The sequence below is a fragment of the Bradysia coprophila genome (genome assembly GCF_014529535.1).
Source record: "Bradysia coprophila strain Holo2 chromosome IV unlocalized genomic scaffold, BU_Bcop_v1 contig_106, whole genome shotgun sequence".
Lineage (NCBI taxonomy): Eukaryota > Metazoa > Arthropoda > Insecta > Diptera > Sciaridae > Bradysia > Bradysia coprophila.
The window spans coordinates 2,071,874-2,091,121 of NW_023503372.1; the positions used below are offsets into that span (position 1 = coordinate 2,071,874).

At 35.5% G+C, this 19,248-nt stretch overlaps 2 protein-coding genes across 8 annotated transcripts in view; one reads left to right on the plus strand and one right to left on the minus strand.

Moving 5' to 3' along the window:
* Positions 1-15,885, minus strand: part of LOC119070821 (liprin-alpha-1) — a 33,870-nt gene extending 17,985 nt beyond the window's left edge. For 4 of the 7 annotated variants that reach the window (XM_037175318.1, XM_037175319.1, XM_037175317.1 and 1 more), the window contains exon 1: positions 15,143-15,884. In XM_037175318.1, the coding sequence (XP_037031213.1) occupies positions 15,143-15,391 (249 nt within the window). In that variant the 5' untranslated portion in view covers positions 15,392-15,884. Of the gene's footprint in view, positions 1-15,142 lie in introns of all 7 variants that reach the window. The other 3 variants (XM_037175313.1, XM_037175314.1, XM_037175312.1) reach the window with 1 other exon arrangement.
* A 1,299-nt stretch (positions 15,886-17,184) lies between these two features.
* LOC119070842 (transmembrane protein 183) lies at positions 17,185-18,579 on the plus strand. Its single transcript, XM_037175351.1, has 3 exons — positions 17,185-17,329; positions 17,584-18,263; positions 18,328-18,579. The coding sequence occupies exons 1-3, from the start codon at positions 17,287-17,289 to the stop codon at positions 18,559-18,561; spliced, it is 957 nt and encodes a 318-aa protein (XP_037031246.1). The 5' UTR covers positions 17,185-17,286; the 3' UTR covers positions 18,562-18,579.
* The last annotated feature ends 669 nt before the right edge of the window (positions 18,580-19,248 follow it).

Below are 19,248 nucleotides of genomic sequence, written 5' to 3' on the forward strand. Positions count from 1 at the left end.
TCGAGACTGTGTGAGGCCTGTTTTGAGGTCTACTGGCAAAGACCTTTCAAACCATGTATATATCTATCCCAGACGAAATGGGTCCGATTTTGATAGGTGGATTTTCGAAAGAAACCTCGGTTCGCTTTGCGTGAATTCCTTTGTGATGTTCGACTTTTGCATGGGCACTTGCAAAAGTTAGACAGAGGGTCAGTTTGGTAACTTTTAATTTAATATTCTGTTGGAAATACAATTGCTAAAAGTTTCCTATGTGCAGAATGAGCACCAGCTGAATATCACACTTTGTATTGTAAACAATTCAAAGACAACCTACACACAGTGCATTTCTACGTTAACGTCGTCTATGCGCGCACATAACACGTATGAATGAAGTAAAATGTTAAAAATGTGTTTTGATTGTTTATCATACATTAAGTGTGTGATAGTAGATCCAGCTGGTGATATTCAGCTGGTGCTCATTCTGCACATAGGAAACTTTTAACAATTGTACTCGAAGGAGATTGGCTATCATAAGTCATCAGGTGGTTGACAAGCGTTCACTCCTTCAATAATATTCGATTAAAACAGTAGCTGGCGAGTGTCGTTACTAATATATTAAACGTGTTACGTGCCCACATAAATACATAATGTACCAAAAAGCGAGGTAGATGGCTTCCTTTCCGACTGTTTATTTCTGAAAATTGTGTGTGTTTGTGAACCAGCTGGTGTATTCAGCTGGAGCCAAAAATTTCACATTTCAAAAATGACAAGACTGTAAGTCAAAGTCAACATACGAAGCACGGATGAACATAAAAACTAATCGAGTAGAACGTTTGAGAGAAACTATAAGTTTTAATTTACTCAATGAATCTCTAATTCAAATTCGAATCCACCATTTGCATAATTTACATTATCAATTATCAGTCGTTACAATCGTTCAAAAATGTATGTTTTCATACCGACGAACACACAAACCACCCACTTAAAATTCATCATAATTTATTTTTAATTTGTCATGCACTGCACTCAGATAGTTATAATAAAAAAAACGTTTTCGTTTATAATTTCAAATGTAGATATAAAAAGAACGAATCGCTACAAAAGCGACTTCATACGGAAGAGATATTGAAATAAAATTTAATTTACCGTTATGAACCTAATAGTTCGTTTCCTATTTTGTCAGTATGCCCAAATTTGGATAAAATGTTGTTTTTCGGGTCCGTAGGTGTAACATTATTGATTTGAGGAATTCAATCATTGCAGTAAAACGAAATAATATCGCTTGGAGTATAGCCTTAATTAACGTTCACAAGATGTTATTATTATATTGAAACGATCCGAGTTGTTAGGTTTTTGAGTGTGTTGAATTAAAAAAAAAAAAAAAAAACGAAAAAGAAATAATTAAGTGACACGACAGTCAGTCAGTGTTGAACTGATTTGCATTGTTTGAAATCTATTTTTCGGCCGAACTGATTGACAACAAGGAAGTGATTTCTTTTCATAAATATTTCATTCGAACCGAGAACACCCAATCGAAACATTGGTATATCTGGTAAATCGTATTTTGCATTGAGACAATTTTCCGCAGTTTTAAATTTCATTCGGGGATTTATTGCATTAGTAACACAAACTCTCTCTCCGTATCAATAACGAAATCCATAAATCATTTTTATGGAACGATATTTCTCGCACAGCTCACAAAGTGACCTTTTTCATTCAATCAAAAGATATCGAATTCGGATCCAATTTCTGTGCGAACGTTCATTGCAGTGTTTCCGTCGATGCATAACATCATTTTCGATTAAATATTTTTCAACAAAAAGTAAATTGTTTTCCATTCAATACCTAACAACATTCGGAAGCCGGAAAATCAACAATCGGTCAACAATATTCTTTTTTTAAATTTTCTTCCTCCTCAAATCAAGAATAACATTGCGATGGAATGAGCGTCCCATTTGATTTCTCTCGATTATATACTTGTTTCTCCTTGCGGTATTATATTTTCGTTGGTTTGTTGTTTAAGTTAATTTCCTTCGATAAAAGTAATACCGCAAGGTTTTTCGTTTTATCTCAAAGCAATGCTCTTCGTTCGATTAAAAATGAAAAAAAAGAAAGAAAAATTGACTTGACTTTGGCACCCCACCTTTATTCTGTTGGCTTCGTATTTTAATGTATCGAAAGTTATTGATAAAAGTTTGAGACTGGTGGGTAAAGAAAAATATCGACGGTACATACGCACATAGCAGACGATGAAGCTGGAATGTATCAAAAAATGTGGAAAGTTATTGAGAGGAGAAAAAAAAACTTGGTACGGGAATTTTTGCCGTAAAATTCGCAAGGAAGATATAAAATGTACTTTACCTAGGTATCTCAGACGTTAAATAAACTTAAAAGTGGTAACACCTTTGAACGGAAGAATTTCAGTGCTGAGGAACGGTTAAATTTTTATGTTTTTGTAATAAAATTTAACAAAAAAAAAGTAACGAGCCAATTTATCCGACTATTTTCATTGTACACAAGGATGACGCAAACACATACATGATTATGTTCACGATCAACAAAATTATTAAATATTTAATCATCGCAAGACAATCCTTCCGTTAAATGTTGTTAATAGACGAGAACCCTGCGTAACCTTTAAACTTTTTATCGCCATAGCGAACTTCTTCTTCTTTTTATTATTTTTCAATTTCGTTTCATCTCTCTGCAATGAATATTTTCCATAGTTTGAAGCATAAAATTCATCGGTCGATTTTTGAATAAATGGGAAAACTTTATGGATTATTAAGAATGTTGGGAAATTGTTTTGTTTAAACATTTTATTGATGTAATTCAAGGTGGAAGTGGCATCAATATATTCGTGAAAATAGTGATGCTGTTACGAGTGTTTAACAAGCTGTTTAGTACAAAGATTGAAAATTTACGTATCGGTTGTTACAGAAAATGGGATAATTTCATCCTCCCCAAACTCCTAATGTCTACAGTAGATGAACATCCATAAATTCAGACAGCTCTATATAGGTATCACTAAGAAAAATGATCAAGTATTGACCTCTTCAAATGGTAGTCAAAAGCAAAACTTGGGCCGACTACAATCAGAGCGACACTCCACATTATGATGATGATACTGTTTACACAAAGATCTGATTATCGTTACCATGATGATGGGATGACTCGTGTGCAAATTATGTGTATCCGTGGCATCCAGGATACCGGGAAATTTCTGAAATTTTTTTTAGGATACCGGGAAATCGAATTATAGCTGCACAAACCAGCGGGAAATGTATGTAGCGGGAAGTCACTTTTACATTTTTGGGTACCGGGAAATCCGGGAAATCTTGACTCGGATACCGGGAAGAAAACGTAATCTGCACACGCGTGGGATGAGTTAGTAGATACTTAGCATCCCCAAATTCAAAGTCTTGGTCAAAACATCAACCATTCTGTCGAGTAACGCCTTGTGAGTTTCTTTCGATTACATTTATGTCACTTTGTAATAAAGCGTTTTGCTCGTCAATATCACTTCCTTCTTTGATTTCGGTTCAAACCTTCAAATTTTTTCTGAAAAGTCTCCATTTCCAGTTCTCTACGTTATGAGTAACATGTCCTACATCTGCTATCGACAACATCGACAAAAGTAAGCAATGTTCTACAGTCAACGTGGTCTTATATGGTGAAATGAATGTTAAAACGAATGAAGTAGTAGATTTTGTATCTAACACGTAGCGCTAGTTTGAACAACAGAAGTAACAGATTTATGATCTGAATGTTCCCCGAAGCCTAAACAGATCTCTAGTTTTGGGAGTACTTTGTTTGGATGGCAAACTATTTGTTACTTGAAACATTCTTGATCTGTATCAAAAAACACAGGAAAGTGATAATTTTCGCCTAAAGACAAATTTCAATCGGCACCATTCACCATAATGATTTACCTTAATCAATATTCTATGCAATGAGCAGGTACATCGTTTGATCGGCTGTTGAGGAATTGTAACGAATCCACATGTGTTTTGAAGGTGCAGCAACGCCTGTAGGAATCCATCATGAATCGGACAGGCGTCTGCACCCTCTGACGACGACATATAAATGTAATGAATGTGTCGTTGTTGTACTTTGTTTTTTTTGCTTTTATTTATTTAATGGAGCGAGAGCGAGAGACAGGTTATTTTTTCACGTATGCACATTATAGTTTTTCACACTTGCTTTTCGTTGTTGTGGTTGTTGTTGTTGGCATTTTATTCATGAGGAGTGTTCCATTTTTATCAAATCCATTATTTTTATTGTAGATACTCATAATTTTCTATAAATAATTTCCGAGCCGTTTTGCTTTATGGAAATGAGTCAAAATAAAAATAAAAAGTTTTTACTTCATCCAATCACAACTGCCGCGTCGCATTTTTATTTCAAACTTATTATCACTATTTTTGGAAGTGATTTACCGAAATGATTACAACAATTTTATAAATTAACATTGAATCGAATCGAACATGGTCTGATGACATTGAGATAAAACGTTCGTATCGAAATGAAGAATGTGCGAACGTAAAACGAGGCACATCTGCCAATACGCGAAATTAAACACCGTTCTCAAATGGGAACAAGATCACAATATACGACGATTGTGACAAATACAACAAATATTTATTGCATCTATTAAGACCTTCTGCTCATCAAAGACTGTTTCATTTAATTATGGCGGTTTAAATTGCATGCCAATTCCGAGTTGTAGTACGATCAAATAGAAAAAAAGACGAGAAAAATTCCACCATCAACTGCAATTTACATATTAAATTACTGGTTGGAAACGGAGAGATATCCATTTAACGTGCCATATCTAGACTGAGAGCTTACGCAATTTGTTACAAAAAAATAGAATAAAATTTACTAGAAGTTGTCAAGAAAACTGTTTAAACGGTACAAGAATCTAACACACATTCATCAAAGCAAACACGCAATGGTTTTTTCTTGACGCGACGATGGTATGACAATTCTGAAACATTTATTTATTGAAGAAACTGAAGCGTTAAAGCGACGGTAATCATAAACCAAAAGCGAAACATAAAACACTCAAGAATTTATTTGTAACGCGGAATTGTTCGTTCAAATAAAAACGATGCATTGTTTCTGAAGAATAAGTTTCGACATTGAAGCACAGTACAAACTCCAATGACGACACATTAAATTTTGTAACAAAATTCTTATATTAACCAAATATTTACGACAAACTGGAATGCGTGTTCTGTGATGATGATTAACATTAATTTTTCTTCCAATCATTATTCTAATGTAACAACATTTTTATCCGAACACTTTGCAGAGTATACACACATCGCACCAATTTGATTTTTGTTTCTCATCGAAAAACGATAATTTCTTGTAATACCGAAACACATGGCAAAATAAACAGATTAACCAAATTGAATTCCGGCTATTTCCATTAAAAAGTTCTCATAAATCAAAGTGGTTAAATAAGTAGGGCATCGCATTTAAAAGAAAAACGCGACAATGATCACATATTGTTCGACAAATTGATCAACAAACACGAATCGGAATACGCGCTATTAATCAGAGCTATAACTCTCGAAGACTAAGCATTTTGTATATAAAATAATCATCAAGAGTATAAAAAGGTACGGTTCGATGGTCTACAATTTATGTACAGTTTACAGGGTGTTGCGGAAACATTGACGATATGAAAAACTATCAATTTTTATAAACCGATAAATAGAGAGTTATTAAACGTTTGTCGTTTATCTCATTCTCTGTCATTGTGTAAAATGGAAACACAAAGCGAGGCTGAGCGAATACTCTCTTTTAAACAGTTAAACAGATCGATTACAAGATAGGATTCGCTCAGTTCAGCTGAATATTTTTTTAGTCGCAATGACAGAGAATGAGACAAACGCATATTTGTAAAACGTGTGCAGGATGATGAGGGGATTGGCAGAAAATGAGACAAACGCATACTAACAGCTAGCAAATAAGTGTTTGCCTCATTCCCTTCCACTGCGATTGAAAAAAGAAATCAGCGGAACTGAGCGAATCCTCTCTTTTAATCAACCTATAAATCGTTCAAAAAAGAGAATTCGCTCAGTTCCGCTGTATTATTTGTTTACATTTCCATTTAACAGAATGACAGAGAATGTGACAAACGGCAGACATATCTAGAGGTTTTACAATTGAATCATAGTTGGTTCTCAACCGTGTATTACGCCATTTCATAATTAGTTTGTGTAATGGATTCAATTACTACACCCAAAATGTACGGCAAAACTACAGAATGGCGTAACAGATGGAGACCCAATTGTGCAACCTCTCTTCGTAGTTGGGTACATCAATATTTTAGTCTCAAAATTAATTTTTATTCAATCCATGTCCACATTGAGTACTGTAGTTTGTTCTTGAAAACATAGCATATGTTACCTGAGTCACTTTCACAGATAATCCAATAACTTGTGCTCAAACCGAAAACAGACCGTGAGGCGAGAACAATTCAAAAATTTCCGAATTTAAAATAGTTTTAACTCAAATTTTTATAATTTATGAACATCTGAGACTGAGATACTCCCACCCACATAGAATGTCCAATCTCGTGTCCAACACAAAATTAGATCGAAACCATTAGACTGTTTGCAGCTGGTGAATTATTATAGAATTGCAAATACCACCCGCTCAACAACTGAAAACTACAAATCCATGAGCAATTAGCACTTTAAATATATAAAATCATTATCAACATGGACGACCCTGTTTCGAAGTGAGCTTGCACACAATAACATCAAACGTGTGTGCATTTTACTATGTGTTGTACACGCTTTACGATATACAGGTTTGGTTAGTTCATTAATTAGATTTTTCATTCAGTAAATCTCGACACACAGACTTTTCACTGTGTATATATACATAGTGCGTGTTGATCACACTAAGCACGTCGTCGTTGTCGTCGGTTTTTAATACAAAAAACATAAATAAACACACAAATGCACAATGGCATCAAAACCATCGAATTACTATACTGTAAATCGGCGAAGGAAAAACAATAATACAAAACTGAGGCCGTAATTACATCGTACACAGCCACAGCGTATAGGAACGATTGTCATTACAATTTTGAGTCATTGTGGTATGAGTTCGATGTTGAGTTGATCGACTCAAAGCACCGGCTTCGTACGTTTCCCGTTGCTACAGCGATCATGAAGAGATTATTTTTGTGTGTGAGTTGGTTTGCGAATAATGTTTTTTTATTAACACTAAAATTATGTTGAATTTCGGAGCGTAATTACGATACATTGCTAGTCAATATTCGCAGCGAATCCGACAGAGAGACCATTGACATACATCAGAGGTGATTTTCTTACGAATTTCTATTTGATTGACGAAGATGAAGCATTCTCATTCGTCTTCCATCATTATGTCTACTTATGTCCATTGATAATGTTACAATGTGATTTTTGAATGATGATTTTGGTCTCATGACACAGATCGTGTCATCTCACAATCCAACAGTAAATTGCATTGGAAAACCACTGACCAATTTCCACCAAGTCATTTTACATGTGAAAAAATCTTCAATAAATTCCAATTGAACGTACGACCACTCATAATTGTATAATTGTCGGTCGATGAAAGGAATGTAAAGCATTCTGATAAAATTCCTTTTGCCCATGTTCCAACCTGTCGACATGTTCAATGTTCGGATCATATATATGAAAATGTTTAATCTTCGACAATTATTTACTTAAGCACTTCAAAGAGAATGAAAAAAGCATACAATAAGATATTTGACAGATAACGAAGGTGAGGTGAAGTGTTGATGATGTGTTATTGACCAAATTTTTCTTTTTTTTATTTCGTCTAAGTACGTTATGCTTTACGACTATAACTCGCTATAATACACACAGAGTGTGTGTGTAAATAAACAAATGTAGTAATTAGCAAACATTACATACAGTTCCCATCGTAAGGATGACGAAATAACACAGATTTACCAGTATCAAACAAAAATAAAAATTCATCGAATCCCATGTAGGTGTGAGTGCAAGCCATCAAGAGGCGCTGAATGCTAATTATTTTTTCAATTTTTTTTTATTATCTCCGCTGCTGTGTGGTAAAAGTGATCCACGGTTGATTAACTTTTTATTGGCTCAACATATTAATGTTACATGCGTTACAACGTACCGGACATTGTTTTCTCTTTGCCTATGTCACAATGTGTCTTGAAGGGTCACAATCTGTCTTGAAGGGCTACTGTAGATGGTAAATGACGAAGTTTTATAAAAACAGATTGAAGATCTCACTTCTACACTTTACATTGTTCGTCGTCGAGGTCACTCCTAACATGTTTCTTTTTCGACCTCCCACATCATTAGGGCATTCCATAATTTTTAACCTTGCGCTTTAGCAATGTACACTTAGAGTACAGAAAATTGGTGCACAGATGGGACACGAATCCAGAGTCTACATCATTGTGTGACCTCATGCATCCTTTCTTAACAATTTGACGTATATCTGAGCTTCACACTTAGAAATGCGTTCTCGGCGTTCTCGACTACGATGACAAAATAAGTAAGGCTCACAATACGACCGCAGTATAAAGGTTTCGTCGTTTCGTGACGCGAAATTGGATATCAGATCAGATATTTGTGATGAGGAAACTTGACAAGTTTCAGACTGACCTGACATTTTAAGAGATTTCATAGAAATTTGTGAAAACTTCCGATCAACCTGACCTAATACGATGATCTAATCATAATATTTCTGGTTTCTGGTCAGAGTTAAAATTCATCAAATCAGGTTTCAGGTAAATTCAGGTTGACCTGACCTGTTCCGAGACGTAAAAATAAGCCATGAGCCTAAGAGTTTTCGGATACATAGCAAAACGTAATGTTAACACAAATGAAGTACAAGATTTTACCAATTGTTTTGAGTTCTTGATAAAATCTTGAACTTTATAAGTGTTGATACAAATGAAGTAGTAGATTTGGTCGATATCATATCAGTTTTTAAACTGTTCTAAGCATTAAAATATCAAGATTGAAGCAACCGGAATGAGTAAAATTAGATTGCCAAATTGTGAAATAAAGTAAAAGAAAGTCTACATCGTTCCTACATCAACAATCAGACAATTCGTAGAACAACACATCATTATATAAGATACGTTGACATTCAACTTGTGACAGTAGTTTTACAAGTTTCTGTTTATGCCGGTAGAAGTAGCCCATTTCCAGTCACGTAAACACTTTTACATTTAACCAAAATGTAATACACTTCCACAGACACTGAAATAAACCATAAATCTTTGAACGATTGTTGACTGTGGTGTCATATGGGAGCATATATTCCAGCTCCCCCTCAAGAAATAACACACAATCACGTCTGATATGTTAATACTAAGCTGCACACACATTGTGGGTAATGGGTCGTTTGCAGACGTCTACGTTATGTTATTGTAAAGGAGCACATAAACGAATGAGAATAATTCAATTGTCCGAATACCTGTGTTATGTAAGTGCATATGCAGACTTTTGAGAAGCTTTATCATTTAAGCTTATCGGTAAGCCACACACACCGTTGTCATTTGAACAACCGAACGTAGGTTTTGAACAATTTAAATATATTCAATTTGAGTGTGACGAAACATCAATTCATAGACGAAGCCGCAAAGACGAATGAGCTGATTGACCGGACCTTTTATTAATTATTTGTTGAACGAAAACTTTAACATGTGCCCGATATTGCCTGCAAGTGAATAGAGTCAATGGCTTTATTCGTGTCTGGTTATAACTGTTCTTTGACGAAAAAGTTTTGATTGAAATATTGGAATCGATAAAAAGTTGAGTTCGAACATTAATTAAAAGTGGAAGGGTTCCGAAATCAACGATTAAAATCTGCAAATCTACCAATAGGGCGTCGATATATTGGCCGTATCAAATAAATAATTCGTCAATCGAATTATTAGTTATACACCGAACGTAATTACCATGTCAAGCTAGAAGGAAACGCCTTTTATATTGACTGTAATAAACAACTAATTAACGTACAGTACGAGACATAAATAACCAACTAAACCAAGGTTTACGTTTAACAATTGAACCCTAAATATGTTCACATAAAACACATGAAAAAGATAATTTTTTTCTCTGTTTCGTTTAAAAGATAAAAGTTTTTTTTATTTAAAATTCAAAAATTTGAAGATAAAATTTTTCGTACGCGTAATCTAATTATGATACAGAGTTGCGATCTTTGAGGTTTTTTTTGGCCCGTACGAGGTACATGGGGCTTGCGAGTATTATCGTGTTTTCAACATTGCGAATTCGCAGCACTGAGTAAAGGAAACCTTTTGTGGTTGCTCAGTGATGCTGGGTCAGGATAATTCTCGTTTGTGTTCGGGGACGAAAGTGAGAGAATTTTATAATTTTATTGCCATGTTGACCACTGTATGACAGTTTGCCCCTGAGAAAATGATCAATTATATGAAGAATTCAGATAATTTTACAGGAATTTCTTTGAGTTAATCAAATTTCGCATTAGACAAACAATAAACCAGAATACATTGAATGCTTTTGCTATTAGAGCTATTTTGCTATGAATGAATTCACAAAGTACGCCCGCTCGTTAGAGGGAAGGGGGAGTCAGAAAAAAACGTACGCTTAATCAATTTTCAAAAAATTGTCAGCGCTTCTTTTAGCTTTTTATGGGCCAAGGGTAATTTTCAAATTTTCGCCACAAATGTTCATTCAGGGCAAAGAATGTCCATGACTTGAGTGACTCAAAAAATGTTCTTTTTTTGTAAACCCCAATTTGTTTGCCAAAAGTGCCTAAATTGTAAAATGCGGTACTGAAAGTTGTTATACATTTTGGCGTGACATGGTAAAGGGGTCTTAAATTTGTCATTTTCTGCATGTGTACTTGGCGAAAAACCCATTCATTAATTCGTAAACAACCTTATGATACTCGTAAAACTAGCTTCGGCAACTGTGTTTCAACAATTGAAGTTGTATACCTCGTCTTCGGCTTGTTGCTCAAAAACACAATTGCGAGTTTGCTTTTATTAAGAAATTGCTGCCTCATGTAATGAATTACTTTCTTTATCCAATGTAATCTACTATTTCTCTAGAGTTTGTGCCTTTGTATGTAAAATTTTATCTCTATCTGCCTTAAAGGATCCAGACAGATGCACAAAAACGATTTCAAGTATATCAGCCGAAGTACGAAGTCTACCATTACCAATGGCACTGAAACTGAAAGCTCAAAAAAATAAGTTTTTGAAAATCAGTTCACTTGGTCGTGAGCTAAGTTCATTCAAATGCGACAGCTACTTGACTCTGTATGATCTCACATGAAGCAAGTGAATTTTAACGCATTTTCATAAACAAGTTATTCTTGAAAACCTGTCAAAATAATTGTGGAAATTTTCTGGTTTCCCAACAAAATGGCAGACAGTCGCCATATTTGATTTTTGTAAAAATGGAATACAGTCAAAGGCAGTCAATTTTCAGCATAAATTTGCTTCAGCTGTTTTTCAGCTGACCCACACACACAATCAAAACTGGTTTTCCTTGTTCATACGGTTGAAGCTGCTACACGCACGCGCATGATAGTGGTAAAACCGTATAAAGACGTATAAACGGTTGTGATTGTTTGTATGGATCAGCTGAAAAACAGCTGAAGCAAATTTATGCTGAAAATTGACTGCCTTTGACTGTACATCGATAACCTCTCTAAATCTTTTTCTAAATTTCTTATTTCTCTTACTTCTCTCGTTTCTCTCTATATTTGTTATGGAGGAATGATAGAAGTTGGAGAAATAAGCGAATCAGAAAAAGATGGTAATTTAGAGAGGTTATCGCTGTATCTCGATGAGGGGTCATTTATGAAATGTGTTAGTCTGCAAAGGGGAGGTGGGATCTGGACTAGCGTGCATTTTATTAAAGTTTTTATAAATTTTTATGTGTCAAGGGTAAGGAGGTGTCTGAAAAATGTCGATTGTAGCGTACTTCACCTCTAACTAATATAATTAAAGAGTCAAAGAGGAAGAGATTGGTTACAGGTTGGGTGTGTTCCGGGTATTCATTCATTTACGTATATCTATTTACAGTTACATTGAGCTGTATGCCACGGTATTTGTTCATCTATAGAATGCAAATTCGCAGACAGAGATATACTTGAATATCACATTCATTGGCTCTAAATAGCTGTGTTATAAAGGCATTTATACGGAGTTCTTCTCAAGAACTCTGACTTGAGATGCGACTTTTCACATTGCTTTGAGCAATTTTAATGTGAGTTGATATAAAGAGAAATTTAAATGGAGCAATCCTGAAGATGTAGAGTAGTTTAACTGGATGCATAATAACTTTTCTATGGACAAATTAACTTGTATTCCGTATACACACACAATTTCGTACGGGTTTTCTTTCGTTATGCTTCAGTTTATATAATGTGGTTTACGTACAACATCATTTTCAGTTGAATTTAATCAAAAATAGTTTTTCTTTTGCTTGTTCGCTTCTTTTCATTAGAATATGTATCCAAGACATGTGGCTCTGTAGGCGTTTCAGTTAAATAAATTGTGTGTATCGCACATGTCTTCAGTTTTGTGTTTTTTCTTCTTTTCTTTTATGTTCAATTTTCTTATTAAAACCAAAAAATGAAACATTTTGAATGAAAAAAGATTGAAAATGAAAAGCATAACCATCACCACACTGTTGCATATCCTGCGACATAAAATGTCATTTTGTAAGTAATGCGCAGAGATTTCGGTTTTTGTTAACATTCGAGTTGTAATAAGGGAAATTATTATCGTTCAACCAAACAAAAAACCTTCATAACTTGCATTATAATTCAAAAGCTTCACTCGGCAAATTAAAATAAATTCCATTCGGAAATACACCGGGGACATTCAGACCATTCTAGTGGGACATGAACGAAAAGGCTTTTTTCATTTAAATTTTTCATATCTACAACTCAATCTGAAATTCGTAAAACAAAATTTCATAAAATTGGAGTGATTCATAATTGAATCATTGAGTTCAGTGGGTTCGGGTACGATAAGAGTGTACGATTGAAAATTAATGGCTAGTTCGTACATGAAAATGCTGGTTTAATTACAGGGCAATTGCCAATTGGTGTCAACATAAAAAAAAACTTTGCGATTGTCCGGTTTTTCTGTTGGAAAGGGAAAGTTTCCTACAATCTCCGTACTCCGATTATAAACTCGTTATAATTTGATCTACCATTCCCATCATCCTGTCTACTGCACTAGGGTTGAATCTGATTCATTCATTATGTGGATTTGCATGTCAAAATATCGAAAAGTTTCGCTAAGTCAATGATGTTTATCAAGAAACCTGCTTTATGCAACTTAATCTAATGTACCACCTATAAAATGTGTACCTATAATGACGCACCTGCAGTCTTTAACTTTATTTTTGGTTTTGTTTTGAACGTTCGCCTATAATTTTATGTTCCATTCATTTCGAAACTTTGTTACAAAAACAGCAAGATATTGCTTTAGGGTTGAAATCTTGGCACAACAAATACTCATGTCACGTCGGATGTAAATTTTTTATGCCTTTTCTTGAACAGCTGAAAATAGCAACATTTTAAGGGGACATAAAAGGGAATAAAAGATTGTCGATGTAGACTGCAGAGACTGGATAAGCATTATAGTGACCCATATCAAGTGTACGATGATGCCAAGTAAGTCAAGATCGATAAAATCTGAGAATTTTTAATTTTATGGTTATACGTTCTGTTCGTTATTGTCTAGCCAACAAGCCTAAAAAAATGCTGGTAAAGTGAATCTGTTGGTAGAAGTAATAGTGTCTGACCATCCTCAGACGACTACCATTTAAAGCTTGATTTTAACAGCTTGTTCGGTCGGTTTTTCTTGAGTTGAAAGACAATTAATTTATAAAAATAAGGCGATGTGGAAAGTGTAAGTCAAACGAAATCTGAGGAAAACTGTGAATACTGCTTTGCCAACGTAAAATCCCAACTTCGTATCTAAACTGTTACTGCGGTTTTTCTGATTTCTCTCATTTCGTATGCTATTTCAAATGACAAAAGAGAGAAATTAGAGAAGAGAATACAAGGAGGACAGCTCAGACACTACAGTGGGATTTTTTACGTTTTTTCTTAAAAATAATTTTGCGAAGTACCCGAAGATAGTGTAGGATACTGCAATTTAGGATTTGTGTGATCTTTAGGAAAACCCACGTAAAACAAAAATTTATAAATCGTGAAAATATGCTCGGCGGATGGAGCCTGCCAACCCTGACAGCGAGGCTTTGCAAATAGCGATAGCGAGACTAAGTCAAGAGTCACATTCTTCTTTGCCAGTAAGATGATCCGGACAAACCCGTCCCAATTTTGAGTTTGAGACCTCAGACCTATGAACACTCTTATTATCAGCATGAAGGATTTGTCAATAAAACCAAGATTAGACTGAACCGGTAGTCTAACACGTAGAGATTGTCCATACATACCCCTGATGTTGGGACAATCTCTGCGTGTTAGAGATATAGTGGAGATGCTTAGAAAGGATCGAGGATACACATACGAAGTGATGGAAACAGCTTTTCAATCGATTTGTAGGAGGTCCTAATATTGAGAATTGTTTCACTAAATTTCACTAAAAAATTCACCAAATTTAGTGAATTGTTTTAGCGACATTTGGTGAAATTTGGTGAAATAATTCTCAATTATAGATTGCATCAGTTCGCAGAAAAATACCTGCTGCCAGTCAATAAAACGTCAATCAACTGAGTCGTTGATATATTTTTAATTGAACATATGACCGGATCATTTATATAAACATTGAACACCACACATCAAAGAAGAAACACACAGCTAAGAAGTGTTTTGTTGTGCAATCAAATATACTTGTCATTTTACGGTTTCTCATAACAAATAATTTGTTTAGCAATCAAGTGCGAGACCATTTAACATTTAACGAATGCTGTAAATGCATTCATAAAATCGACATCGCGTTGTTTTTTATTTGAAATAATTTGCCGAGAGTTTTTCATTTCATTTTATTTTTTGCGTTCGATTGTAACCCCCCAAGAGTGTGGGCAAATCAGACGTGGGTGTTGTACACCAACTTTCTATTATCTCTTAGAAAAATGATTTTGTTTGTCTTATTAGATTTAGCATTTACCTGTGGTAAATTTGCGTTAATTTGCCGTTGCAAACTGTCTCGCTCCTTTTCCGCATCGGTCAATTTCATTTCAGACTCGCCGAGCCGTTCCTGTGCCTCACGTAAACTATCCATAAGCTTGTCACGTTCGTCCAGCATCGACACCATGAGCTGTTCGAAATTGGCATCTTCACCGCTGAATTGAGATGATCGCTGAGAGATGTTGTCCTCAGCGATGGTAGGCATTACATCACACATCATATTCCACATTTTTTAATACTAACAGTTGAACACACTTTTTTGTCACAAAAATTAAATCGTTTTATGTATTCTGGTCGAAAACGAAACACCTACAACCCTTCAATTGGGGCGGTCCAACTAAGTTACACAAAAACAACGAAAAATCACCTGAATCCATTCAATGCACATTTATCGGCTTAAATGAATCATTTCGATTACAATTCACATTAACATTTGCACATATTTGTATATTTTTTTGAGGAGGTGTCAGGTCTGGCGAACAAGTATTTTGCACGAAAAAAAAATCATTTGCTACTCATGTGAGGTATTCAGTCAAAATTGTACGGTCCGTTGATATTTGCGCCCATGAATGATCTACTGGGCTCTTTAGGATACTTTCTGATCGTCATTTCTGTTAAATACGGACACACCTTCCACAGTAGAGAAGCCGAACCCGCATTTTACACAAAATTATTTCGATAAAAACTAATCGCCATATTGAAAAGTCGAAATGTCAATTTGAAATTATTTTCTCGGTTCAGTGTTGCCAATGTTGGTAAATCTAACATTTTTATGGCTCCTCTGAAACCTTATCATTGCTACCACTACGAAACGCTCAATTTGATAAATTAAAGCGCATTAAATTTGAAAAGTTTTCCTTTTCATTCTGCAGCTCAGCCATCCGACTTGAATTTCGGGTTATTTCAAACCGATTCAAATCATTTTAGTGAGAAGTTGCGACTGAAACGAGATTTTCGTTTGTAAAACAGTTAGGTCGCGGTAACTTTAACTTATCAATGGTAAAAGGTCCATTTCAATATAACTTTTGTAATATACAGTTAGATGTTTTCGGTTTCTTCTTCCATCCAGAGTAGGTTCAAAAAAAGAACCATGGAAAATTTTACGCAGGCTATATCGGCGTGCAACAGAGTAGGAAAATTGCATTGTTAAAAGAAACGTCAAATATAACGGTAGATCATAGAGTTAGGCCAGGGCTATAGAATACTAGCTTCAAGCATGAAGTATGGTTTTTCGTCCTCCGTTGTTCTATGGTAAACGGTGAGAAAACGGAGTGCTTTTTTCGAGAGTGGAAATAAAGCCTTTACACTACAATTTTTGATACATACATAGTTAGGGCGGTTTACAATCGTGACGTTTACATGCGATGTAAGGCGCTCTGGCCTTAATACTTGAAGGTAAAGTGCTGCTATGCGGTAAATAACCATTAACGTGTATACCACTCGGCACGTTGAATTTACATCAATGATTCATCGCTATGTAAATAATCAGATCAGATCACTCATTACGGCTTCAAGCCCATAGTCATCACCAGACAGTTCATTTTGAAATAATCTACTATTATCATTTACGTTATTTCAGTGACTATTTCTGGGAAAACATTTTTTTGACAGTTGGAATTCAAACTATAGAGTGTTTAAGTGAGATAGATGGTGAAACGGCAACCTATTGTTCCATCTCCGGGTTTGCTGTCAGATTCTTTTGTAATATCGATGACAGTAGACCCCGAGTTGATTTTCCATCTCGCTCTACTTAAACACCGTATGCAAAAGTCATCTAAACAATACAAACATCACGTAAACGAAGGCAAAACAGTCGACTGTGAATTCAACATTACAACTCATTCTTCCAACGACAGATGAAAGTCATGATAAATTCAATAATGAGATTGAAGGAAGAGGGAAGATAATATCATATTATGAGTATTATGAGTAAAATGTGTAGATAAAACAGTTTTTGTCAGCTCTTTTTTTTAGAGTGTATGTTAAAATGAGCTGTCATTATCACACAGTGTATATGTGTGCATAAACTGTCAACAAGCCAAATCAACCGCTGTGTATCATTGTCCTTTGCAACAATATTATAAGATTTGTATTACTTTTGCTTATCAATTTATACCGAAGGTGATGCCAAAAAAAGGACGAAAGTCTCGCAACCATAAAATCGGTGGTAAGGTGAACGATTAATTAATTTATCTGCCTAGAACGATAATTTCCCACTTATCCCTCCAGTGCATTTTTGTTTATCTCGGCAGATAAAAAAGTGTATCCACCTCTTGCTAATATTGTTATCTTGACGTGTGGTCATTCGCCTTCGGCTCGACCAGCAATGCCCAACGTCTCGATAACAATTTTGGCAAGAGGGTCAGAATCTTATATGATTTCAAAATGTTGTTCAATCATTCGCTCATTATTCGTATACAGATGTGACTATCAAAGAGTTCGCCGATTCAAACACAAGTACAAATCGACCCAAGAAAGGGGCTCTGGGTCTAGGAGTCAAAGAGAAAATTTTGGATACGCTCGCCGATAATGTGGTTGACGATGAAGACTTGGATGAAGCGAAGATGTTGAAGAAACGCACCAAACCAGGCAATACTACAGATGAAGGTCACGTCTATTCTAATTATCCCGTCGACATTTGGTTCTCAATTGCTCAGCGCATCCATCCGGAAGATGTTGGCCGATTTTCACTGATATGCCGAACCACAGCATCGATATGTGCGTCTCCCGGTTTTTGGTTTTCACTCTACAAACGATACTTCAGGAGCGCCCATGAAAAAATTGTACCGGTTCGACTGCAACCAGATTGTATGGTTAGATTGCACGGTCTACGTGCTTGTGTGATTCGATCGTTATTCTTTACATACAAACCATTCGTGGATAGGCTACCTGCACTGGCTCAACAAGATTTCCACAACTTGAAATCACTTTGGATTGTCGGCAGCTGGGTTGCAACGGATAAACTCGACTGGACTTTCTGTTATAAGTTGCGTGCAGGCCTGGCGACACAGACCGATGACAGTGAAAGGAGTGACGGTGATTCGCTGAACAATTTTCGTGACATACATTTCAATCCAGAAAGGGGCTGTAAAGTACTTGTTGTAAGTTTGTGTTGATCGGTCAATCAGTAAAGACATTCCCATCAAACAAATCAAATCATTTCAGGTTACAACTACAAAATACTGTCCATTACCGGACCTCAGGGGGAACACTTCTTATGTGCTGAATTCTATTAGTCATACGCTGACCACAAATTTACGAGACTACAGACTGACGTTGGTCTTCAGTAATTATCAGAAGCAAAAGGTCCATAGCACCGTGATAACGGTTGCTTATGAACCAGTTTCGCTTGTACAGGTGCTGGATTGGTGGACGCCGGCTTATAATGAATTGAAATAGATGTTAAATTTGAAGTTACGAAGTGAGTTTAATGATTGAGAGAAACGTACAGTCGAAGACGGAAGCAATTAGTTCATTTAGGAAATTGCGGATTTTGTGGACAATCTTTTCGGAAGGACTCAACGACATCATACGTTCGGATAAATTGCAGTTAACAGTCGTATTCATTCTTTCATTGTTTATCAATAATCCATTCGGCAACCCCGTTCATGAAGTCCATAGATCAGTTCCCACTGGTAACTTCCCAATCAATTGATAGTACTGTACATTTACCAATGATTCACCAAAGTAACATCGCCGATTCACTGAAGATTGAATTCTCCAAAGGTTCTTCAGTGATTGAAACTGTGCATTGTCTTGTGCACAGCTGCTTAATAAACCGATAGATATCGACGAGGTAAGGCTTCCAAATATTTGCGTAAAAATGTGAGAAGATAGAAGATTTGATTGTGTTAATTAGACGATACAGAATCTACGTTTGGAAATCTTTCCCCCTCACCTCTTTTATTCATTCCAGTCTGATAATCGTTAAAACAATTTCTATCGCTTCACACAATGTGTGACATTGTTCGTTGTACAGTGCCATACAGTAAATTGTGTAACGTAATCGGAATCAATTTCAAATAACTTTTTCAGAAAGGTGACAGATTAACAGAATAGAGCAGAGCAAAACGTTAACTGTTCAGA